At 42.0% G+C, this 26,500-nt stretch overlaps 1 protein-coding gene across 2 annotated transcripts in view; it reads left to right on the top strand.

Moving 5' to 3' along the window:
• Window positions 1-26,500, top strand: part of LOC128700866 (protein embryonic gonad-like) — a 508,931-nt gene that overhangs the window by 482,054 nt on the left and 377 nt on the right. For both annotated transcript variants that reach the window (XM_053794324.2, XM_070104724.1), the window contains 3 exons: window positions 24,008-24,086; window positions 24,582-24,733; window positions 25,392-26,500. The exon at window positions 25,392-26,500 is cut by the window's right edge and continues 377 nt beyond it. In XM_053794324.2, coding sequence (XP_053650299.2) covers window positions 24,009-24,086; window positions 24,582-24,733; window positions 25,392-26,214 — 1,053 coding nt within the window. In that variant the 5' untranslated portion in view covers window position 24,008 and the 3' untranslated portion in view covers window positions 26,215-26,500. The remainder of the gene's footprint in view (window positions 1-24,007; window positions 24,087-24,581; window positions 24,734-25,391) is intronic.

Below are 26,500 nucleotides of genomic sequence, written 5' to 3'. Positions count from 1 at the left end.
CCTGTCTAGGGAGTGTCTGAGACGTAAGTCTCCCATGGGAGGAGGCACAAGTACCCCCCTCATCTTGTGAGCTACAAACTCGGGCTCTGGCACCAACCCTGGCCTAGAAGAGTACTATGAACTGTTTAGGGGGCTGTTCCATGGGCGGTCCCAGGACCGAAACGTTTTCTAATAAATATGTTATAGTGTTTGCTTACGTGTCTTTCTAAACCAACTTGTCGGTATTTATTACCAAGGTTTATACCAAAAGGTGAGGTAATCAGTCCCTCGTTGTATTTGGTAGTAGTAGTACTACTACAATATTGTAGGTGGTAGTAGTAGTACTACTACAATATTGTAGGTGGTAGTAGTAGTACTACTACAATATTGTAGGTGGTAGTAGTAGTACTACTACAATATTACGTGTTATCGGTAATTCTGCCAACATTATTACAGAAGAACGTTACATTGAGCAGGTGCTCAACTTAAAATTCCCAACGCAAACAGAAACCCTTCCTCATTCACAGCACACCTGGCGGAGATTCCAGCGTCGACAGACGACTGATCCAGTGGTTAACGCGTCGGTCTGGAGTTTTACGACTTACCGCGGGTTCAATCCCCGCCCGTGCCGTGGTTTGACTGATTCTCCTCACTGGGAAGACTTGCATCATCCTCATCCAGATTCTCATAAAGTCTAATACTAATATAGTAGTCCATACTACCAAAACTACGAAAGAGTTCAGAAGAACAAAACATATGAAAGGAGGAGCACTGCAGCAGGCCTACTGGCCCATACTAGGCAGGTTCTTCTCAACCCTAAACCCACTAATAAAAATATTTGAAGATTGAGACACTTGTGCAACACATTGGGAACTTTATGAAGGAAACGTTTCGCCATGCAGTGGCTTCTTCAGTCCACTACAAAGCAGAGAGGGGTAAGGAGTTTGAGGTAATCAGTCCCTCACCTTGGAATCAATGTGTTCAGTCCATCAGTCTTGTAGAAAGTGCAATATATGACCGGAGAAGTGGCTTATATACTGTAGTCAGGTGAGTGGAAGCAGGAGGCGGCGGGATCACAGTGGGGCTCTGGTGGCCTGGTGGTTAACGCTCTCGCTTCACCCGGCGAGGGCCTGGGTTCGATTCCCAGCCAGAGTAGAAACATTGGACGTGTTTCTTTCCACCTGTTGTCTATGTTCCCCATCAGTAAAATGGGTACCTGGGTGTTAGTCGACTGGTGTGGGTCGCATCCTGGGACACTGACCTAAGGAGGCCTGGTCACAGACCGGGCCGCGGGGGCTTTGACCCCCGGAACTCGCAATATAAACACGAATGCAGTATAATGTGATCCAGTATAATGTGATTCGTGTTTATATTGCCATTGTGTCGGTATTTTATACCATTTATTTCCACCCCCGGAACTCTCTCCATGTAAACTCCATGTAGGTGATCCACTAGTGTAAGTAGGTCTTCGTCCGAAGGTTGGACAAGTTCCTATGGTGTTGCAGTGTCTGACAGATGTGATAAATGGCTTTGAAAACCGACAAGCTCTCCAGGAGCTTGATCAATCTCCTGGAGAGCGAAACGTTGCCACAATAAAATGTCACATTAGTTGCACTTGTGTACTTTTACCTAACATAGAAGTGATCAGTCTTACCAAAACCATTGAATAACACAGTATCTGTTGCCCACAGTGACCAGGATTTATATAGTAAATATAGATTTATCAACCCCTCCCCCTCCCCTCACCCCCCTCCCCCCTCCCCCTCCCCCCTCCCCCTCCCCCCTCCCCCTCCCCCTCCCCCCTCCCCCCTCCCCTCTGCTACCACCAGTACCTAAACCCGCCAGACTTGATCTCGCAATTTAGTGACCTTATGCGTGACCTCTCGAAATTTAATAATCTTACGTGTGACCTGTCTTTCTCGTAACCTGACCTCATAGTGCTCGTTTCCCTTATTAGGTGGCGTATTTGCTCAGTGCTGTGTACTTGATAAAGTACAGCCTAGGGCGAAATGTAGTATTAAAAGGATCCCCTGCCCACAGAGATGCGTGGTTCGATCCCCGGTACGGGTGGGAACATTGGGGCGTGTTTCCTTAAGACACCTACTGTTCATGTTTACCTCCAGGCTGAGGGACTGACCACCTCAAAACTACTTCTTCAAGGGAGATGGACTGATTACATCGTCTTCACATCTCTACTGCGTCTTGTAACTCTTCTGTACTCGACTGAAGAAGCCTACTGTGTAGGCGAAGCGCTTCGGAATAAAGATACCTAACTGTTGCATATGTGTCTAATGAACCTAGCAGTAAAATAGGTACCTGGGTGTTAGTAGACGGGTGTGGGTCGCATCCTGGGGACAAAATTAACCTATGTAGATGAATGGTTCAGAGAACCGACAAGTTGATAAACTTGGCTATCTTTAATGAGGGACTGATTACCTCAAAACTCCTGTTCTTCATTATCCTTTGGACTGATGAAGCCACTGTGTGGCGATGCGTTTTCTCATTAAAGATACCCAAGTGCTGCACATGTGTCTAATTTATCACCAAAATTAACCTAATTTACTCGAATTGCTCTTCATAACAAAGAACTTTCAATATAATAAGTCATTGGTGTCAGCTATGGTATTTATAAGTTGTATCATGTACTTGAAGAAATAAAGATCATTATTATTATTATTGATTCCACTTGTCGGCTTTGATATTGTCTACCTTACTTATCCAGTCATTCTATTTGAGGGAATTTCAGTCAGTTTCACTGTCAAACTAGCCGTTATTTTTATTTATCAAATGGTTTTCTCTTTTAGTGCTTTCTGTTTCATTAACAACAGCATTGTTCAAGGCTGTTATCTGTTTCTTAATCTGTTTTTATCATTCTGTGTGGCTGTGTGGATTTAGTTGTTCCAGTCACGATTTGGTGGGTTAGTTGAGAGTTGTTCCAGCCACGGTATTGTGGATTGTGAGTTCTAGCCACGGTATTGTGGATTGTGAGTTCTAGCCACGGTATTGTGGATTGTGAGTTCTAGTCATGGTATTGTGGATTGTGAGTTCTAGCCACGGCATTGTGGATTGTGAGTTCTAGCCACGGCATTGTGGATTGTGAGTTCTAGCCACGGTATTGTGGATTGTGAGTTCTAGCCACGGTATTGTGGATTGTGAGTTCTAGCCACGGTATTGTGGATTGTGAGTTCTAGCCACGGTATTGTGGATTGTGAGTTCTAGCCACGGTATTGTGGATTGTGAGTTCTAGCCACGGTATTGTGGATTGTGAGTTCTAGCCACGGTATTGTGGATTGTGAGTTCTAGCCACGGTATTGTGGATTGTGAGTTCTAGCCACGGTATTGTGGATTGTGAGTTCTAGCCACGGTATTGTGGATTGTGAGTTCTAGCCACGGTATTGTGGATTGTGAGTTCTAGCCACGGTATTGTGGATTGTGAGTTCTAGCAACGGTATTGTGGATTGTGAGTTCTAGCCACGGTATTGTGGATTGTGAGTTCTAGCCACGGTATTGTGGATTGTGAGTTCTAGCCACGGTATTGTGGATTGTGAGTTCTAGCCACGGTATTGTGGATTGTGAGTTCTAGCCACGGTATTGTGGATTGTGAGTTCTAGCCACGGTATTGTGGATTGTGAGTTCTAGCCACGGTATTGTGGATTGTGAGTTCTAGCAACGGTATTGTGGATTGTGAATTCTAGCCACGGTATTGTGGATTGTGAGTTATAGCCACGGTATTGTGGATTGTGAGTTATAGCCACGGTATTGTGGATTGTGAGTTCTAGCCACGGTATTGTGGATTGTGAGTTCTAGCCACGGTATTGTGGATTGTGAGTTCTAGCCACGGTATTGTGGATTGTGAGTTCTAGCCACGGTATTGTGGATTGTGAGTTCTAGCCACGGTATTGTGGATTGTGAGTTCTAGCCACGGTATTGTGGATTGTGAATTCTAGCCACGGTATTGTGGATTTGTTGTGAGTCACTCCAGCCACGATGAGCAAAATGCATTTTTATCAGTTTATTATCTATGTTGAGAAACATTTCGCCTTCTCTGCGGGTTTCTTCAGTCGAAATAGAGAGACTAGGGACTGATCACCTCATATTTACATCTCACTGATTGAGTCAATTGAAAGTCAGTCAAATGCAATTGTAATACAATTTTGATATACTTCATTATATCAAGTGATGGTTAAAAACAACGCAGAGCTTCACCCCTGGAAGAGTTAGAGACGTATGAGCAAGTCCTACCACTGTACATCTGTTATCCATGTTCGTCTACCTAAGTGCAAATAGTCCTGTGGTAGTAGGTTGATGGATAACAACCACCCAGGGAGGTACAACCGTCCTGTGGTAATAGGTTGGTAGACAACAACCACCCAGGGAGGTACTACCGTCCTGTGGTAGTAAGCTGGTAGACAACAACCACCCAGGGAGGTACTACCGTCCTGTGGTAGTAGGTTGGTAGACAACAACCACCCAGGGAGGCACTACCGTCCTGTGGTAGTAGGTTGGTAGACAACAACCACCCAGGGAGGCACTACCGTCCTGTGGTAGTAGGTTGGTAGACAACAACCACCCAGGGAGGTACTACCGTCCTGTGGTAGTAGGTTGGTAGACAACAACCACCCAGGGAGGTACTACCGTCCTGTGGTAGTAGGTTGGTAGACAACAACCACCCAGGGAGGTACTACCGTCCTGTGGTAGTAGGTTGGTAGACAACAACCACCCAGGGAGGCACTACCGTCCTGTGGTTGTATGTTGGTAGACAACAACCACCCTGTGAGGTACTACCATCCTGTGGTAGTAGGCTGGTAGACAGCAACCACCCAGGGAGGTACTTCCGTCCTGTGGTAGTAGGTTGGTAGACAGCAACCACCCAGGGAAGTACTATCGTTCTGTGGTAGTAGGCTGGTAGACAGCAACCACCCAGGGAGGTACTTCCGTCCTGTGGTAATAGGTTGGTAGACAACAACCACCCAGGGAGGTACTACCGTCCTGTGGTAGAAGGTTAGTAGACAACAACCACCCAGGGAGGTACTACCATCCTGTGGTAGTAGGCTGGTAGACAGCAACCACCCAGGGAGGTAATAGCGTCCTGTGGTAGTAGGCTGGTAGACAGCAACCGCCCAGGGAGGTACTACAGTTCTGTGGTAGTAGGTTGGAAGACAGCAACCACCCAGGGAGGTACTGCCGTCCTGTGGTAGTAGGCTGGTAGACAGCAACCAACCCAGGGAGATACTACCGTCCTGTGGTAGTAGGCTGATAGACAGCAACCACCCAGGGAGGTACTGCCGTCCTGTGGTAGTAGGCTGGTAGACAGCAACCAACCCATGGAGGTACTACTGTCCTGTGGTAGTAGGCTGGTAGACAGCAACTACCCAGGGAGGTACTACCCTCCTGTGGTAATAGGTTGGTAGACAACAACCGCCCAGGGAGGTACTACCGTCCTGTGGTAGTAGGTTGGTAGACATCAACCACCCAGGGAGGTACTACCGTCCTGTGGTAGTAGGTTGGTAGACAACGACCACCCAGGGAGGTACTACCGTCCTGTGGTAGTAGGTTGGTAGACAACAACCACCCAGGGAGGTACTACCGTCCTGTGGTAGTAGGTTGGTAGATAACAACCACCCAGGGAGGTACTACCGTCCTGTGGTAGTAGGTTGGTAGACAGCAACCACCCAGGGAGGTACTACCGTCCTGTGGTAGAAGGTTGGTAGATAACCACCCAGGGAGGTACTACCGTCCTGTGGTAGTAGGTTGGTAGACAACAACCACCCAGGGAGGTACTACTGTCCTGTGGTAGTAGGTTGGTAGACAGCAACCACCAGGGAGGTACTACCGTCCTGTAGTAGTAGGCTGGTAGACAGCAACCAGCCAGGGAGGTACTACCGTCCTGTGGTAGTAGGTTGGTAGATATCAACCACCCAGGGAGGTACTACCGTCCTGTGGTAGTAGGTTGGTAGACAGCAACCACCCAGGGAGGTACTACCGTCCTGTGGTAGTAAGCTGGTAGACAACAACCACCCAGGGAGGTACTACCGTCCTGTGGTAGTAGGTTGGTAGACAACAACCACCCAGGGAGGTACTACCGTCCTGTGGTAGTAGGTTGGTAGACAACAACCACCCAGGGAGGCACTACCGTCCTGTGGTAGTAGGTTGGTAGACAACAACCACCCAGGGAGGTACTACCATCCTGTGGTAGTAGGCTGGTAGACAGCAACCACCCAGGGAGGTACTTCCGTCCTGTGGTAGTAGGTTGGTAGACAGCAACCACCCAGGGAAGTACTATCGTTCTGTGGTAGTAGGCTGGTAGACAGCAACCACCCAGGGAGGTACTTCCGTCCTGTGGTAATAGGTTGGTAGACAACAACCACCCAGGGAGGTACTACCATCCTGTGGTAGTAGGCTGGTAGACAGCAACCACCCAGGGAGGTAATAGCGTCCTGTGGTAGTAGGCTGGTAGACAGCAACCGCCCAGGGAGGTACTACAGTTCTGTGGTAGTAGGTTGGAAGACAGCAACCACCCAGGGAGGTACTGCCGTCCTGTGGTAGTAGGCTGGTAGACAGCAACCAACCCAGGGAGGTACTGCCGTCCTGTGGTAGTAGGCTGGTAGACAGCAACCAACCCATGGAGGTACTACTGTCCTGTGGTAGTAGGCTGGTAGACAGCAACTACCCAGGGAGGTACTACCCTCCTGTGGTAATAGGTTGGTAGACAACCGCCCAGGGAGGTACTACCGTCCTGTGGTAGTAGGTTGGTAGACATCAACCACCCAGGGAGGTACTACCGTCCTGTGGTAGTAGGTTGGTAGACATCAACCACCCAGGGAGGTACTACCGTCCTGTGGTAGTAGGTTGGTAGACAACAACCACCCAGGGAGGTACTACCGTCCTGTGGTAGTAGGTTGGTAGACAACCACCCAGGGAGGTACTACCGTCCTGTGGTAGTAGGTTGGTAGACAACCACCCAGGGAGGTACTACCGTCCTGTGGTAGTAGGTTGGTAGATAACAACCACCCAGGGAGGTACTACCGTCCTGTGGTAGTAGGTTGGTAGACAGCAACCACCCAGGGAGGTAATACCGTCCTGTGGTAGTAGGTTGGTAGATAACCACCCAGGGAGGTACTACCGTTCTGCCAAGTGAGTGTAAAACGGAAACCTGTAATTGTTTTACATGAGGGTAGGATTGCTGGTGTCTTTTTTTCCTGTCACATAAACCTGCAAGATTTTAGGTACGTCTTGCTACTTCTACTTACACTTAAGTCACACTACACATACATGTACAAGTATATATATACACACTTCTCTGGGTTTTCTTCTATTTCCCTACTAGTTCTTGTTCTTGTTTATTTACTCTTAACTCCATAGGGAGGGTTAACAGAATTCTTTCTGTGCAAGAAAGGTAGAATTCTTCCTCCGTAAGTCATGCGTGTCGTAAGAGGCGACTAAAATATCAGGAGCAGTGGGCTAGTAACCCCTTCTGTTTACATTACTAAATTTAAAAAGAGCAATTATTTTCTTTTTGGGCCATCCTGCCTCGCTGGGTTACGGCCGGTTTGTTGAAGGAAGGAATATATATATATATATATATATATATATATATATATATATATATATATATATATATATATATATATATATATATATATATATATATAGTATCCACGGAGAGAGAGAGAGATATTGAGATTGTAATTATATTAGACACAGTTTGGCTTTTCCCATTAAGATCCATAATAAAAATCGTCCGGATTCACATGACAATTACCGGAAGTAATTAAAAGAGGATGCTGAGATGAACGTGATATCCTGTGAAGAAAATGATAGCCCTCTCCTTTTAAGTTTGGTTATCTTGCATGTCAGTCCTATAACCTCAGGTATGCTAGGTATGCTGGTGGAGACATACTCCCTCGCTTATGTCTTTGGATATACCTGAAGGTAGATATGCTAGTATGTACATATATATATATATATATATATATATATATATATATATATATATATATATATATATATATATATAGAAAGACACGTAAGCAAACACTATAATATATTTATTAGAAAACGTTTCGGTCCTGGGACCTTGATCACTTCTAACATAGAGGTAGAAAGACATTATATATATAGGCGGAGAGTGAGGTGTGACGCACGTGACCTGAGGAATGTCATAAGAACATAAGAATGGAGGAACACTGTAGAAGGCCTACTGGCCCATGCGAGGCAGGTCCTTATCAAAACAACCTCTGCCTATGATGAGGACGGGTAGACGATGAAATCATGTGACTCCTGTGTTGTTGGGTTGGTGCTGCTTAAGTATCATGTATGCCAATGTTTTTGAAATTTTGTAGTTTCCAGTGTTGCGTTCTATAGTGTCGGTGACGGCGATTAGTGAGGCTTCTAGGCACCGTCGGCGTCTGAGGTCTGGTTCGGTGAGAACGAGTTGTGCCTCGTTCCAGTTCATCAAATGCCCCGTGGAGTCTCTGTGGAGGACACAGGCGTACCTTACATCGTCTCTGTTAGAGGCATTTCGATGCTCATTCAGGCGGACTGCAAGATCTCTGCCTGTCTCGCCTACATATTTCTTGGGACAGAACCCACAGGGGATAGTGTAGACGCCTGCTGTAGAAGTTAGAGGTGCGGGGCTGCGTTTCGTAGTGAAATCTTTGATAGAGGATGTGTTTGTGGTGGAAACGTTGATGTTACTCATAGCAAGTGCCCGGCGAGTATTCGTGGCAACATCGCCACATGGGAGTACTATGAACTGTTTAGGGGGCTGTTCCATGGGCGGTTTGTTGAGGATAGCTTGTGCCTTGAGTCTGCAATCTCGGATGAAGAAAGATGGGAACTGAAGACGTGTAAAGGCTTGTGTTATGTAAGTGCATTCTTCTTCTAGAAAACAAGGGCTGGAGATGCAAAGAGCTCTCAAGAAGAAGCCAATGAGGACTCCTCTCTTAGTGCGGGTGTCTTGGTGTGAATAAAAGACACCCGCATATAGGACAAGTGAAAATTTGTGTATGCAATAATTTCGCCAAAATCATTCTTAACCTAATGAAAAAAAATATATTTCACTGTGTTTGTTTAGTATTAAATTATTGTAAACAAATCTAAAATATATTTAGTTGGGTTAGGCTAAAATAAATTGTTCTTGTTATAATAAGGTTAGGTAAGTTTTCTAAGATTCTTTTGGTGCAAAATTAAATTTTTTTTACATTAACATTAATGAAAAAATATATCTTTAAACGTATAAGAGAAAATTTTAGAAAGAACTTAATTTTAAATGTGTTCTTGCTAATTGACCAGTTTTACATATTCGGCACGACATATATATATATATATATATATATATATATATATATATATATATATATATATATATATATATATATATATATATATATATATATATATGTATGTGTGTGTGTATATATATAGGGATACCTCCCTCTAGAACTGTACTAGGGACCCTCATCCTCAGAGAAGACAATAAACCTACCTCAGGGAAAACTCAAGGTTCTCCCCGGTGCTGTTTGAATATTTTCTTCTCCTACCACCCCCTGTATATTATATTCTGTGGAAAATTTTATTAATAGACAGAAAAACACAAACATGAATACATTGGTACAATATGTTAAAGATTATGAATCACTTCCAGCTCCTCCGAAGCCGGACTCTAGTCAAGTATGCAGCAAGCATTTCCCCTCTGGATGGCCACGCTGAGGCGCTGGAACATGAAAGTGGCTGCCCTTGGGTCCCTGGCGGTGTCGATGAGTCTGGAACCCAGTTCTTTAAGGAAACGTGTGGCATTTTTTCCCCATGATCCCAAGGTCTCTGATCCCACTTTAACAAATTGATACTGTTAGCTTATGTCCCTGTACTTGCTGATCTTGTACTCCTTCCTGTCGCCCGACGCTGTGATGGATGTAGGTGTCAATCAGCGTCGACACACAGGTATAGTCCCATGCTAAGAGCTTGCCATTCTTCCAAGGATAGATGATGATCCTGTAGGGGCAGTTTGCTGGGTTGTGGGTATTGTTGGCTGCTAGTGATCGGGGCTCCCTCTCAGCTGGGCATGCAGCTGTAGCAAGGCTTCTCTTTATGATGTCATTGACTTCATTGTGTCTTGCATGCCAGCCCTTGGTTTTGGAACAGTTAAGATCATGTAGACCATATTGGTCGGCTTGTGCATCGCCGCAAATACACGTATATTCCGTGTAAATTGGGGCAGCGAGGCGGAGAGCCACTGCAATAGGAGGGTCTTAGGGTCGAGGTGCGTTCTCCTTGCCGAAATAAGAACTATATGGAAGAAGTCCCCAGAGTGATGTGCGCTCATAGCTTGGAGATGGGCAGTCTCCCTGTCTGATGTTACTGCCCTAAGCATGTTGGCAAGCACCTTTTCAGCAATTGGGCCATCCCAACTTCTGTTTGTAGGCTAGTGCTGCACTAGGGTATGGTGCTGGAGCAGCAAGAGTCTCCCATTCAGTGACGGCACTGGCGTAGGTGGGGTCCTGTTTCCCTGCTGAGTCACTGAGGTTGTCTGGAAGAATTTGTTTTAACTCGTTTGATGCTATGGAAGAGGATAGGAAAGCTGGTAAGGCAATCTAGGAGGATTTGCGTACTCCCTGTCGGCTCCCCCAGTCCCTGACTGGAAGTGAAGCTTGCAACCACTGTTCATCTTCAAAGGAAAGATTCAGTACACTAGCATTATATATATATATATATATATATATATATATATATATATATATATATATATATTATATATATATATATATATATATATATATATATATATATATATATATATATATATATATATATATATATATATATATATATATATATATATATATATATATATATACACACACACACAAACCAAAGATAGAAAAAATGGTGAAAGTCAGACTTTCACGTCAAGAGACAGAATGGGACCTTGGCTTCCACCTTGCTGTATCCCCGACGGTGAGTCGTGCTGCCCTGACGACCTCCAGGGCATCCCGTGATACAATTCCAGCACGACCTCTGGTTTATATTCTACGACCCCTGTTAGCTAAACCTGCAGCCTGACAGTAGTTTTTGTTTTAGTAAAATAAAAAAAAGGCTCTGAACTGTCTCTGAGAATATATGTGGGGATATCCTTAAGGGATATCTGAAGTAATCCAGCATTCAGGTTTCAACCTTAATAAAGGGATACCTAGTATATTTCAGAGCTATAGAAGTGCTTTATGCCTTCACGAAGGGATTCCAAACTAAACTAGTACCCTGGTAGATTTTTTCTGGTCTAGAGGTATAATTGAGCTATACCAGACCTCCGGCAGTATTTCCAGTCTTGTTAAAGGAATAACTGAAACAAATCAGCATTACGGCAGGATTTTTGTCTTTCCCAGTACAGCTAAAGAGCTAAGAGTTTAACTCTCTGCCACCTTTACAGGTATAAAGATGAGAGTCAACTCGTAGCCTCCACTACAGGTATAGAGCTGAGAGTTAACTCCCAGCCTCCACTACAGGTATAGAGCTGGGAGTTAACTCCCAGCCTCCACTACAGGTATAGAGCTGAGAGTTAACTCCCAGCCTCCACTACAGGTATAGAGCTGAGAGTTAACTCCCAGCCTCCACTACAGGTATAGAGCTGAGAGTTAACTCCCAGCCTCCACTACAGGTATAGAGCTGAGAGTTAACTCCCAGCCTCCACTACAGGTATAGAGCTGAGAGCTCTGTAATTACAGAGCGCTTGGTGCAGTTTAATGGTATCGATAGTCGAAATCTTGTTTACGATCTGAGTTTCTGGTCACGAGGGAGGGATGAAAACAGAGTAGGAGAGGAAGATAGGGAGAGGAAGGAAGGGAAAGAGGGAGGGAGGGAGAGAGAAGAAGGGACGAAGGGAGGGATGAAGAGAGAACGGAGGAAGGAAAAACAGGAAGAGAGAGAGAGAGAGAGAATGAAGTATAAAGAGAAAGGAGAAAAGAGAATAAGAGAGGGAGAATAAGGTATAAGACAAAAAAGAAAGAGAGGTGAAGGGAGGGAAATAGAGAGAGAGAATAAGGGTGAGAATGAGAAGAGATAAGGGAAAAGTGGGATTGAGAGAAAATAGAAGCAGTAAGAGGGAGGGAGAGAGAGGAAGGGGGAGAGAGAGAGAGAGAGAGAGAGGAAGGGGGAGAGAGAGAGAGAGAGAGAGGAAGGGAGAGAGAGAGAGAGAGAGAGAGAGAGAGAAGGAGAGAAAGGAAGGGAGGTAGTGAGATAAGGATCTGGTAAAAGTAAGCAACGTTTAGGGACAATCGCAAAAAAAGCGGTATTTGGGCCAAGTGACCCACGAGGTACCCACAGTGTGGGGGCATCACCCATGATGTACCTGCAGTGTGGGGAACACCACCCATGGGTACTATTTAAAATGGGTTGAGCAGATACTTTAGTGGGTTTGAGTCTGAGAAGGACTTGCCTAGTATGGGCCAGTAGGCCTTCTGCGGTGTTCTTTATGTTCTTATGATGCACCCACAGCACAGGGCATCACCCACATCCCACCCACAGTGTGGGCTAAGTCACCCACATCAGTTACATACCTCTTGCCAGATTCGAGGCTTCTCTTACCAGCTCAGACACTACACTGGTTTACTGCCTGATCAAACAGACTGTTGCTTCTGGCTGCCTAATGACCAACACAGTCATCACAGGCTGGTTGATCAGAAGTTAGGGCAAGAAGTTGTTCAGTTTTCTCTTGATAAAGCGCTAAACAGAGTGAAACGTGATAAAGCTCTACACAAAGTGAAACGTGATAAAGCTCTACACAGAGTGAAACATGATGAAGCTCTACAGAGTAAAACGTGATAAAGCTCTACACAGAGTGAAACGTAATAAAGCTCTGCACAGTGAAACATGATGAAGCTCTACAGAGTAAAACGTGATAAAGCTCTACACAGAGTGAAACGTAATAAAGCTCTGCGCAGAGTGAAACATGATGACGCTCTACACAGTGAAACGTGATAAAGCTCTACACAGAGTGAAACGTAATAAAGCTCTGCGCAGAGTGAAACATGATGACGCTCTACAGAGTAAAACGTGATAAAGCTCTACACAGAGTGAAACGTAATAAAGCTCTGCACAGAGTGAAACATGATGAAGCTCTACAGAGTAAAACGTGATAAAGCTCTACACAGAGTGAAACGTAATAAAGCTCTGCACAGAGTGAAACATGATGCTCTACAGAGTAAAACGTGATAAAGCTCTACACAGAGTGAAACACGAAGCTGTATACAGAGAAAAAAACAACACATAAAGCTCTACAAAGTGCTGGTAGCAGGTTGAATGCTTTTTGACTACGAATGTTGACACAGCGCTCTCTTACTGTGCGTTTGACACCCCTTGCTTTTCACCGGGTCCCAGCGAAGTCTCATCCAAAGAAATTGTTTATCATTACCTCTCTCTCTTGGAGATAATTCTCATTGGCGATGTACAGAGCAGCATCGTATGAAGTAACTTAGAGATAAAGGAGATAAGTGAGAGAGAATTACTTTTGAGAGGAGGAAGAGGAGGAGGGTTAATGATACTTAAACGACTGAAAAAAACGAGTAAATGATCGTAGTTTTGTTAAAGTCTTAGTTTAGCTATGCAGCAGTTTACTAGAGTTTAGTTTGGCAGGTTTGTTTGTTCTAGAGAGTGCAAGAACAAGGAATTTTTAAAAGCTCCATTTATCCTGGTCCCCATTGAGAAGGTCTTACACTTTCTCAAGTGGGAACAAGACTTTTAGTACTTAGTTATGATGATGATGATCATAATAATAATAATAATAATAATAATAATAATAATAATAATATTTTCCACTCAGTTTCGATAAATCATTTGTCTCTCAAAGCTTCGCGTCTAGAGAGAGAGATATGCAATATAATGCGAATCTTGCCAATTAAGAATTCCAGTATACTGCACCTTGTGCCTCTGTTTTCACCTTGTCAGTATTTTATACCACTTCGCTTCCCTTTGCGTATTTCGTACTCGGTTCCCTTTCGAAAGGAGAGTTCTTCAAGGAGAAAGAGCCCTGAACTCTCTCTCTCTCTCTCTCTCTCTCTCTCTCTCTCTCTCTCTTTACTATTGCAATCTTCTCAGCATTCGGCTGATGTAGTCTGTAGAGTTGGCAACGTTTAGTCAAGACACCCAGGTGTTGCGTGTGTCTTATTCATCTCCCTGTAGCATGGTAAGTTTACTGCTTCAAAACGAATAAATCTTTCTCCTTTTACTATGTTTCTCATCCATTATGTGGAATATTTTGAGAAAAATGTACTCCGGCAAATTAAATCGGCAGACATGATTTAGCATCAACACGTTGATGAGGTCTTCCCAACCTGTAACCAGAAATTGAATGATTTCAACTTTGATGTTGAATAGGAGCAGAACAGACTCTTGGGTGCTTTGCGAATCATGCAGAACAATCACAGGGGGAGTTGATTGTTAGCTCTTGGTCCTTCGTGTGGTATTCAACACATCAGGAACTTGCAGTGTTGCAGAAATGAGTAAGAAGCCCAATTAGTGTCGTTCCCCTAGCTCTAGCTAGGATCGTTCCCCTAGCTCTTGCTAAAATCGTTCCCCTAGCTCTGGCTAGGATCGTTCCCCTAGCTCTAGCTAGGATCGTTCCCCAAGCACAAGCTAGGATCGTTCCCCTAGCTCTGGCTAGGATTGTTCCCCAAGCACAAGCTAGGATCGTTCCCCTGAACGATACTGCTATTACTTCCTACTAATTTCTACAACATTGCAAGCTTCTGATGAAGTCTTGATTGCAGGACGAAAGGCCTAAAGCTATCATTCAACCCCATCTGTGGTTGTTTTGCATTATGGTACCTCATCTAAAAAATCTCACTCCACAGCCCTACCAGATGGCATGACTGTCATTACGTCGCTTTTTAAACGTGGGGGGGGGGAGATACTATGTTTTAATTGCTGTTTTAAACCTAATTTGGGCATCGAAAATATCTAATCACTAATAAAAATTAATTAGCTATAATGCATATAGCAATAATTAATGTAATTAAGTACGATAGCAGGAAGAAATATAAATTTGATTATCTGATGAACCTAGGAAGCAACCGAAAGGACTGAGGTTTGATTCCCGGGTTGGGTATAACGAATGGGCAAGTTTTCGTGTACCTGCTGCCCCCTGTTCACTGAGCAGTAAGTAGGTACCTGGGTGTTAGTCGACTGTTGTGGGTCGTATAATTGATGCGTTTAGTCTCTTTACACCCTCCTCCTCCTCCTCCTCCTCCTTCTTCTTCTTCTTCTTCGTTTATTTAAATTAAACCATCACTTAGCATATTTTTCTTAACCGTTAATAACAAAAGGCCACAATACCATGACTGGAACAATACACAACCCGTACATAATAGAGAGAAACATACAACGACGTTTCGCCCCGACTTGTACTATTTATGTATCGTAAACACTGTAATTTGTGTATATCAATGTTTATTTGAGTTGTAGCGATCAAATGACCAGAAGTATACTAGATGTTTTTAAACAAATACGATTGGACATTTAAGGTGAAAATTCTTGTCTACTGAGGGAAAAGTTTGTTTATTAATCTACGTATGTGTGTACTTACCTATTTATTGTAGCAGGGGCCGATTCACAGCTCCTGACCCCGCTTCTTCGCTGGCCGTCACTAGGTCTACTCTTCCTGCTCCATGAGCTTTATCGTCTCTCTTCTTAAAGCTATGTATGGATCCTGCCTCCACTACATTACTCACCAGATTATTCCACTTCCTGACAACTCTGTGACTAAAGAAATACTTCCTAACATCCCTGTGACTCATCTGAATTTTCAACTTCCAGTTGTGACCCCTTGGTGCTCTGTCTCATCTCTGGAACATCCTGTCTCCGTCCACCTTGTCAATTCCTCTCAGTATTTTATATGTCGTTATCATGTCCCTCCCTATCTTACCTGTCCTCCAGTGTCGTGTGTGTGTGTGTGTGTGTATCATAACTTGGGTAGGTTCAACTTAGGCAGTTTCAAATTTAGGTTGGATAAATACATGAGTTGGTTTAGAAAGACACGTTTCGGTCCTAGGACCTTGATCAAGTGATCAAGTGTCCTAGGACCGAAACGTTTTCTAATAAATATGTTAGTGTTTGCTTACGTGTCTTTCTAAACCAACTTGTCGGTATTTATTACCAAGGTTTATACCAAATACATGAGTGATAGGGGTTGACTTTGAGTGGAACTTGCACATTAGTGAATGGAGTTATCAGGGCTTGTTTCTTGGGTAGCGCTGAAAGGTGGGTTAGGTAAATATCCTATTAGTGGGATGGATTGTGAAGGACCTGCCTAGTATGGGCCAACAGGCCTCCTGCAGTGTTCCTCTTTTCTTATGTTCTTATAACCTCTGAAGGACCATGAAATTTGCTCTTTCATGATAAATAAAACATTTGGACAACTTTGTTCTGGAAACGTTTCGCCAGCTAGTGGCTTCTTCAGTCCAATGCAGAGAAAGGTGGAAGATGAGTTAGAGGTAATCAGTCCCTCAGACTGGAGTTGATGTGTTCTGAACGAGAGTGTGTAATGGCTATGCTAAAGTATTAAATACAAGAATACACCATAATACTATCATACACAGGTATACCTGTATGATGAAATACTAGTGAGATCTTCAGGTAGTTACAGTCTTGTGACTAACGAATGGAGGATCGATCCTGCATGTTCAATGGAAAGTAAATACCATAGTACCATAGCCAGAACAATTCGTACAATTACCATAACCTTGAATGAAATGTTTGTACATTTGGTCTCAGTTGGATCTTTCAGATACTGACGCATTGCAATGCGTTGGAAAATGATCTTGTTAGTAGAGAGGAAGGTGGCAAGTTGCAAAAAATAAGCTATAAGCTTATCGTCTGTGTGGATACTGTGATCTCTGAGGGTACAAGTTTAGCTCACTGTTAGAGAGCATCTAGTGAGCATTCTGAGCTCACCTTGTGGATGCTGGGATCTCTCAGAGCTCGATCTCAATTTACTGTCTGGTAGCACTGAAATCACTTCCTATTTAGCTTCAGTAATCTTTTCTAGCAGGACCTGACCATGTGGGTGATGTTACCTGTAAGACAACGACCTCAGCACACTGCCTAGCAGCATCTAGCCATCTCTCAGGCCACCATCTCATCTTTCGGTCTCTCAGCATCCCAGCATCTCCCAGATCAGAGACTCCTCCACCGTCTCTACGTCAGCTCCAGACTTCACACTGCATAAACAACCTCTCACTTGACTAACCATTTACATGACACACAACACTGAACTAGTTTTAATTCTGGTTCCCCGTCGCTTGAATCTAACTCACTGATTCTATCTCTTCACTGACATGGATTTTTGTCTCTCAAATCTTATATAATTTTATATTGTACACTAGAGAGGTACATATATTAATAGTCTTTCAACTGATATATATATATATATATATATATATATATATATATATATATATATATATATATATATATATATATTGTGTGTGAATATTTTTGTATATATATTTACTTGTATCGCCTGAATTACTTATCTTTAGGAAATTAAGTGCATTTATTTTGCATAATATTAAAAATGAATTTATTATTTGTCGTGACTGTTAGTCTCATTTAGCCGACATAGCTCATTATCAGCTTGATAATCTGTTATACTCTGGGTCAATTACATAAATGGAAAAGTGGTGATTCTTATCTTGTTTTTAGTGTGTGTGTGTGTGTGTGTGTGTGTGTGTGTGTGTGTGTGTGCAATTTATATTTGAACCGGGGAGTTGAGCTCCAGTTCTAGGGTCGGCCCGTTAACTTTCGATCCTTTTTGGCTACCTTGTTGAAAAGTGTTTCGGATCAGTGCAATGATTTTTTTCCAGTTGTGTGTCTTGTGTCATCATGTTGTAAAAGATTATACCAAAGTCCTGTTGTCCAGTTTATGAGTCTAGGTCCTCTTGTGTTCTTTCGTTTTGGTTCTGTGTCACTGAAGTTAATATTCTGAGCAGGTTCGAATCATCTCTTTATCATTATAAAGAATTGATATGAGAAAAACCTGCCTAGCGTAGGCTAGAACTAGTGTGGTCCTCTTTTTAATATGTCTATGTTCCTGTCTATATTGTTTATTTCTAGGAGTATCATTTACGTCCTGATCATTTCTCCTCTTGCCCAGTAATACTTAGAATATTTCTGTATAAAAATCGATTGAACAAGCTATTAGGGAGATACTAATTTCAAGGAGGAATGGACAGATGATCTGAAATCGTATCCACGAACCCCGTATGATTCAGGAATCTCTGCTAGTTAGCTAAGCAGCATTATAGTACTTGTTATGATCTAATAACTATAGTTAGTTTAGATTTGGGAGAGTGTTTTTACCAATTGACAACGTTCGTAAATTGGAATAATCTCTGTTTAGCCTCAGAAGAAATAAAAAGTCATCAAAGGTACGGCAAAAGTCACGAACATAGAAGAGGACTTAGATTAGGGCATTGTATGACAGAAAAGGACTTACCTGGAGAGGGTTTCGGGGGTCAACGCCCCAGCGGGTTTAAATTAGGTCAATGTATAGCATAGAAAAACATGAAAATCCCTCCAATATTTTGATGTCATAACCAGGGACGGATCTACTATGTAAGTAATGAAGTTTATGCTTCAGGGCCCCTAATCCCTGGAGGGGATAAGGGCCTGCCTTGTATAGGCCAGTAGGCCTTCTGCAATGTTCCTCCATTCTTATGTTCCTAAAAGCTTGGGTCTACTGTATGAGAAGGGGTTGCGAAGGGGACTCCATAACTTCAGGGGCCCCCAAAATACAGTTCCACTATTGGTCCGAACACTGTGGGGTAACGTTGGTCATGGACTGATCACCTTAATTCAAGGTTAAAAACTGAACATCTATCTCAACTATGGGAGACAATATCTATCAAGACTAGGTGACAGAACACCCTCAAGTTAACCCTTTCTACTTCCACTGCCTCCAGTATAAAATTAATTCTGTATTCGACTGAAGACGCCTGCTGCCGCAAGGAACGGATCCAGCAACAGAAAATACTCGCTCACCATGAGTTTAAATCCCACCCGTTCCGTGGTTTCTCTTAGTCATCGACTTAGCAGCAGTTAGTGTTATCAACATATAATCTATAATTTCAAGAGGAGGCTTTTATACGACTTTTCGTTTCATTCTGGACTATTATTAAGTCAGGAATTATCGAGAAAATGGAGAGAAAACTAGATGAGATGAACAGGAGTTGACAAGAAAGCTAGAAGACAACCCAAGTGAAGAAAATACTTGAAGACAGGTCAGTACGGTAGCAACAGCGGTAGTGGTAGCTATATTATTGTTATTATTAGTAGTAGTCATAGTAGTACTGGTAGCAATAATAGTAGTAGGTGTAGTAATAGTAGTAGTAGAAGTAGAAATAGTAGTAGCTGTAATAATAGTAGTGAAAGTAGTAGTAGTAATAATAGTGTAATAACAGTAGTGGTAGTAGACGTAGTTTTTGTAGTAATAGTAGTGGAAGTAGTAGTAGTAATAATAATAATAATAGTAATAGTAGTAGTAGTAATAGCAGTAATAGTAGTAGTAGTGGTGGTAGTAATAGTAATAGTAGTAATAGCAGTGGTGGTAATAGTAGTAGTTGTAATAGTAGTAGTAATAATAGTAGTGGTAGTAGTGCTTGTGGTGATAGTATTGGTCAAAAAGTTAAACAGAGCACTGGATCAGATCACTTGTCGTCACTACACAGTCCAAATCCACATATTTACATCTCTGTGTAAGTTGTACATGCAGAATATATAATTAACAACTGAAAGTAGGTAATAAGTTCTTTGTCAAGTTTTGAACAATTACGAAGCACAGTATCTACACGTACGTTTAATTAATCTATATTAGTGTGTTAGAAGGAAGTCTGGGAGTATTTTTATGTAGTGTAATGTAGAGAGTTGTCACATTTATTTATTTGAAGACGTAAATTAGGCTTACATGTGTTTTTTCCCAGGTCTAAGTGTATCTTCCTTCCCAGAGTGTCTTACAGTATATGTCTTATTCTAGACTGTGTCTCCAAGCCCTCAGTGTGTCTTTCTGAGTATATATATATATATATATATATATATATATATATATATATATATATATATATATATATATATATATATATATATATATATATATATATATATATATAATCGCAGGGGAAGTTGAGTGTATATATATATATATATATATATATATATATATATATATATATATATATATATATATATATATATATATATATATATATATATATATATATATATATATATATATAAATATATATATATATATATATATATATATATATATATATATATATATATATATATATTAAAATTATTTCACACACACACACACACACACACACACACACACACAGAAGGGTCAGGGGAGACATGATAACGACATACAAGATACTGCGGGGAATAGACAAGGTGGACAGAGATAGGATGTTCCAGAGAGGGGACACAGGGACAAGGGGTCACAACTGGAAGCTGAAGACTCAGACGAGTCACAGGGACGTTAGGAAGTATTTCTTCAGTCATAGAGTTGTCAGCAAGTGGAATAGCCTAGCAAGTGAAGTAGTGGAGGCAGGAACCATACATAGTTTTAAGAAGAGGTATGACAAAGCTCAGGAAGCAGAGAGAGAGAGGATCCAGTAGCGATCAGTGAAGAGGCGGGGCCAGGAGCTGAGTCTCGACCCCTGCAACCACAATTAGGTGAGTACATACACACATACACACACACACACACAAACACACACACACACACACACACACACATATATATATATATATATATATATATATATATATATATATATATATATATATATATATATATATATATATATGAAACCACGAAACAAGTGGTTTTGAATTCTTTACCAAACTGCGGCAGTCCCGGATTCGACTCACGACACATTGTCCCGCATCAAGAGACCACACAAATCACATGTCACCTTACCATCTGAACCATCGATCCTACTAACAAAATGAGTCTAGTGATGTTGAAAAATATGTATTTCGAGAGCAAAATAAAAACATTAAAGATAATCGTAGCTGAAGGAAGTAATGAAAAAATGAATTAAAACAAACTTAAGTTTTACGAAGAGTCAAGGAAAACACAATAAACAGAAGTTTTGATTCCCGGCAGAGGCAACAGCTGCCAGATAGGGAGACAACTCTTGTTCCCAGATGACCCTCGAGCTGAAATTTAAGCTGGAGTGGTGCCGAGGATCACAGCAGAAGAGACTGTGTGAAGCAGTGTTGGAACGCTAGAGTGAAGCGCCTGCACACACACACTATTATAATAGGGTTGAACTTAAGTAGGAGAGAGGCTCTTATGTACAGAAGTGTCTTACACTCTAGTATGTCCGATCATGAGATGGAATTTAACGTCGGATAGAGTAGGCACACGTGTTGACATTCAGTACTAGCAGCATCAGTAATATGCCTCGTAGAGGCTGGTACTTGCACTGACATAGGTTTAGAAGTAACGTTTTATTGTGGCAACGTTGCGCAATAAGATCACAGTAAACAGGTGATATCACAACAATGAAAACAATGAAAATCCCAGCGCTTTCGTGATTTCTCACGTTATCAAGGTCGTTGTTAATGAGATAAATAAAGAAAGTGCTTGGAATTTCCCTACTTTTTCACAGTGGTTATTTTACACACACACACACACACACACACACATATATATATATATATATATATATATATATATATATATATATATATATATATATATATATATATATATATATATGATTATACTTTTACCTAACATACTGTCGATATATCTACCAGCATTATTACCAGTCGACTAATCACTACCACTCGTGGGAAGGTAGGCCTATCTGTGGCATAATACAGGCTACCCGAATTACATATGACGATTGGACAGGGAGAAAGACAGCAATTAAGAAAATAAACATTAAATTCTGACAGTAGACTGAAAGATATTTAAAATGAGAATGAAAATTAGAATTAAAATGAGAATTAAATATATCACCTCGTTACATTATTAGACATGGATCCTAAATTTTTTCAGACGACTCAAAACTGATGTTAACTGAAATATGGATGATAGTACAGGCGCTTAGGGAAGTCAAGGGGCAGAAGTACCTAACTAAAGTCCCTAACTTGTGCCCTAATCATCACCAGGATGGTGGGTTGGTTAATGAGGTTATATAACCAATCGCTGTACGGTCACTATGGCTGTAATTAGCATCTTCATCACCAGATAAAAATAGTTTAATGTATGTTGTGGGTATTAAAGTATTCTCTGAGTATACGCCGAGAGAAATACACCTCTGAGTATGTTTTGCTGGGAGTGACTGTCTGGCCGAGCTGAGAAAACATTCTTCAGCTAACACGGATAACCACTGGCAAACAACCACTGGCAAACAACTACTGGCAAACAACCACTGGCAAACAACCACTGGCAAACAACCACTGGCAAACAACCACTGACAAACAACCACTGACATACAACCAGTGGCAAACAACCAGTGGCAAACAACCACTGGCAAACAACTACTGGCAAACAACCACTGGAAAACAACCACTGGCAAACAACCACTGGCAAACAACCACTGACAAACAACCACTGGCAAACAACCACTGACAAACAACCACTGACATACAACCAGTGGCAAACAACCACTGGCAAACAACCACTGGCATACAACCAGTGGCAAACAACCAGTGGCAAACAACCACTGGCAAACAACCACTGACAAACAACCACTGGCATACAACCACTGGCAAACAACCACTGGCAACCACTGGCAAACAACCACTGACAAACAACCACTGGCATACAACCACTGGCAAACAACCACTGGCAAACACACATACCCACTGGCAAACAAGCATAACCATTGACAAAAAAACATAACCACTGGCAAACAAGTATAACCACTAGCAAACATATACATAGTCATTCACATACACACAGGGAAAACACATGTATAAACACTTGCATAACACACATATAAACACATGTATAAACACTTGCATAACACATGTATAAACACTCATAACACACGTATAAACACTTGCATAAACACACGTATAAACACATGTATTAACACTCGCATAAACACACGTAGAAACACATGTATTAACACTCGCATAAACACACGTAGAAACACATGTATAAACACTTGCATAAAACATGTATAAACACTCGCATAACACACGTTTAAACACATGTATTAACACTCGCATAAACACACGTAGAAACACATGTATAAACACATGTATAAACAGTCATTCCCTTAGTAACAGTATTTCCTCTCACTCTAAATTTTAACAGAAATTTGAGTTATTTTCTCACTGGCTCATTTATAAAGTTTTCGGTTTTTTTATGATATATTTCTAAATCTAATTGTTAATATATATATTTTTTGACATATTTCACATTCCACTTCCTAATTTTTCCAAAATTTCTCATTGTATTTCGTTTTTTCTTTATTCTAATAATACGGTATTATTGCCTTCCTTTATTATTATTATTATTATTATTATTATTATTATTATTATTATTATTATTATTATTATTATTAAATCCTTAATTTTATTCGTGAAATTCAGATATTTTTCCTGTTTTTTATTTCTGCTTCAATATATTTTCTCATAGTTTTTGTCTTCCATTTTTTCGTTTTTTTTTTTTCAGATTTTTTCTGAATTTGTTTCTTAATGATGGTTTAGTCTCCAGAGTAAATTAATATAAATCTACATCTATTTTCTATTTCTTTCTCTTTATTATCATTTTCAAATATCCTATATTATTTATTTTCTCTCTAAAAATATGTTTCAAATCATAATATTTTTCAGTATTTTCATCATCTCAATATTTCCATTGTTTTTCTTGCGTTTGTCTTCCCGCCTTTCTTCATTTTGCACCCCTTCCCCTCCATTTTCTTTTCCTTAGTCTTATTTCGTTTCAGGAAAAAAATCTCTTGCATTTATATTTTCGATTTCTACTAATTGAGTTGTGTTGTTTTGTCAGGATGAACCAGCTGTGTAAGGTGTGTGGAGAACCTGCCGCCGGGTTCCATTTCGGTGCCTTCACCTGCGAGGGTTGTAAGGTGAGTGTATACACACACACACATGCACACACACACACACACACACACACACACACACACACACACATACACACACACATACACACACACATACACACACACACAGTACAACTAGGTGAGTACACACACACACAGGCAGGAACCATACATAGTTTTAAGACGAGGTATGATAAATCTCATGGAGCAGGGAGAAAGAGGACCTAGTGGTGCTCAGTGAAGAGGCGGGGCCAGGAGCAATGTATCGACCCCTGCAACCACAAATAGGTGAATACACACACACACACACACACACACACACACACACACACACACACACACACACACACACACACACACACACACACACACACACACACACACACACACACACACACACACACACACACACACACACACATACACACACACATATATATATATATATAAATATATATGTATATATAATGTTGATATCTGAAATTCCCCCAACACTAACCACAATTCTTCTCTCCGCAGTCGTTCTTCGGGCGAACGTACAACAACCTGTCGCAGGTACACGAGTGCAAGAACGGCGGGCAGTGTGTGATCAACAAGCAGAACAGGACATCATGCAAGGCCTGCAGACTGCGCAAGTGTCTGATGGTGGGCATGTCTAAGAGTGGGTCAAGGTGAGGGAATCCCTTAAAACTGAAATTTTCCAGAGTTATTATCATATTAATAGTTATACTCTAGACCCATGTGGATCATGGACCAACATACTAAAAATTATTACCAGATATATATATATATATATATATATATATATATATATATATATATATATATATATATATATATAAATATATAATATATATATATATATATATATATATATATATATATATATATATATATATAAATGTTTTATATTTATTTTCAAATTACGGTCAGTATATCTTTGACTTGATTATTTTATTAAAGAATTTATTAGCAGTTACCAATTTTCAAATTAGTTCTAGCAATTAATAAGATTAAAACCTCTTAGTTGAATAAATAAAGCATTTGTATCCTGGCCAGACCAATAGTTATATACGGTTTTATATTATTATTATTAGTAGTAATAATTGCAGTATTAGTAGTAGTTATAGTATTTTCAAGAGAAGCGTTAAACCCATAGGGGTTGTACAGCGCCTGGGGAACGTAAGGTATGAAGGGTTGATGCAAGCGAAGAATAGCCAAGAGCCTTTGGAAAGCATCACTGTATAGCCCTTGTGGTTTAGCGCTTCTTTATTATAATACAACTTTGGAAAGCATTTCTTTAAGGGGAAACTGTTATTTTTCCCACAGGTACGGCAGACGGTCGAACTGGTTCAAGATCCATTGTTTGCTACAAGAGCAGGCGTCCCAGCTCAAAGGTCTTGAAGGAGGAGGGGGCGTCGGGGGCGGGGGCGGGGCCTTCTCCGCCCAGATGGGCGGCTCCTTGTCCTTGTCGCCCGCCTCCATGCCCGCCCTCTCTCCGGCTAAGTCTGAAGATGAGACGAAAGTGGAGTCTCCGGTTTTGTCGTCTCCGGAAAGTTGCTTGTCGGAGACCAGCGTGGATGTAGAGCCGCGTTCTTCGCCAAAGGAGAGTGTCGCAGATGGTGGGCGTAGAGAGGTTATGGGAGCTGCTGGCCTCTCCCTCTATGGCCTTCACCCTGGCCTCTCACTCCTCCATGCTTCACATCTGTACTCGCGGCTGTATCCTCCGATGCTGTACCCAGGTCTGGGGACCTCCCTCCTGGTTCCTCCCGTTTCTCGCACCCTCCAGCCTCCAAGTCCCCCTAAGGAGCTATGCAACAGTTCCTTCAGTCCCAGGGCTACGAGCTCCCCTGGTAGGAGCCCTCACGAATACCAGCCTCATCTTCCTCCTCCCTTAGCTTTGCCTCTTAGCTTCCCCTACGCTAGGAAGCGTGTGGCTGGTGCTACCCTCGAGGAGATGAGAACGTCGAACTTGAAACCGCAAGCGTGGGTAGCTACCCCAGCTCCCGAACAGGATGCCCCCATTGACCTTAGCGTCAAGCGGCAGCGCCTCCTGCCGCCTCCGTCGCCTGCCACGCCCGTCTCCCCACCCGTATCGCCCGCCCACACACCCACACCCACGCCACCGGTAGATCTAACTACTAAAGCGTGATGAGATCCGTTCATTACCACCATTATGGTACAAACAGATAAGCCTTCACTCCTAGCCTACCCACACCTGTCGTAGCTACCCAACTACCGTAGCCTGCGACCTACCGAAGCAAGCAACCTACAGTAGGCAGTGAACTACTGTAGCCAGCGAACTAGCGTGGGCGAACGACCTTTCCCACTCGAAGACGATGGAGAAGTTATGAAGGCGGAGCACTTACTTGAGTCTTCGTCAGGAACACAGATACTCCAGAGGGCAAGTCACTACCCTCACAGGAATCGTCTGAGTG

Source organism: Cherax quadricarinatus, chromosome 94, assembly GCF_038502225.1.
Source record: "Cherax quadricarinatus isolate ZL_2023a chromosome 94, ASM3850222v1, whole genome shotgun sequence".
Lineage (NCBI taxonomy): Eukaryota > Metazoa > Arthropoda > Malacostraca > Decapoda > Parastacidae > Cherax > Cherax quadricarinatus.
This window is presented reverse-complemented; position numbering and strand designations above follow the sequence as displayed.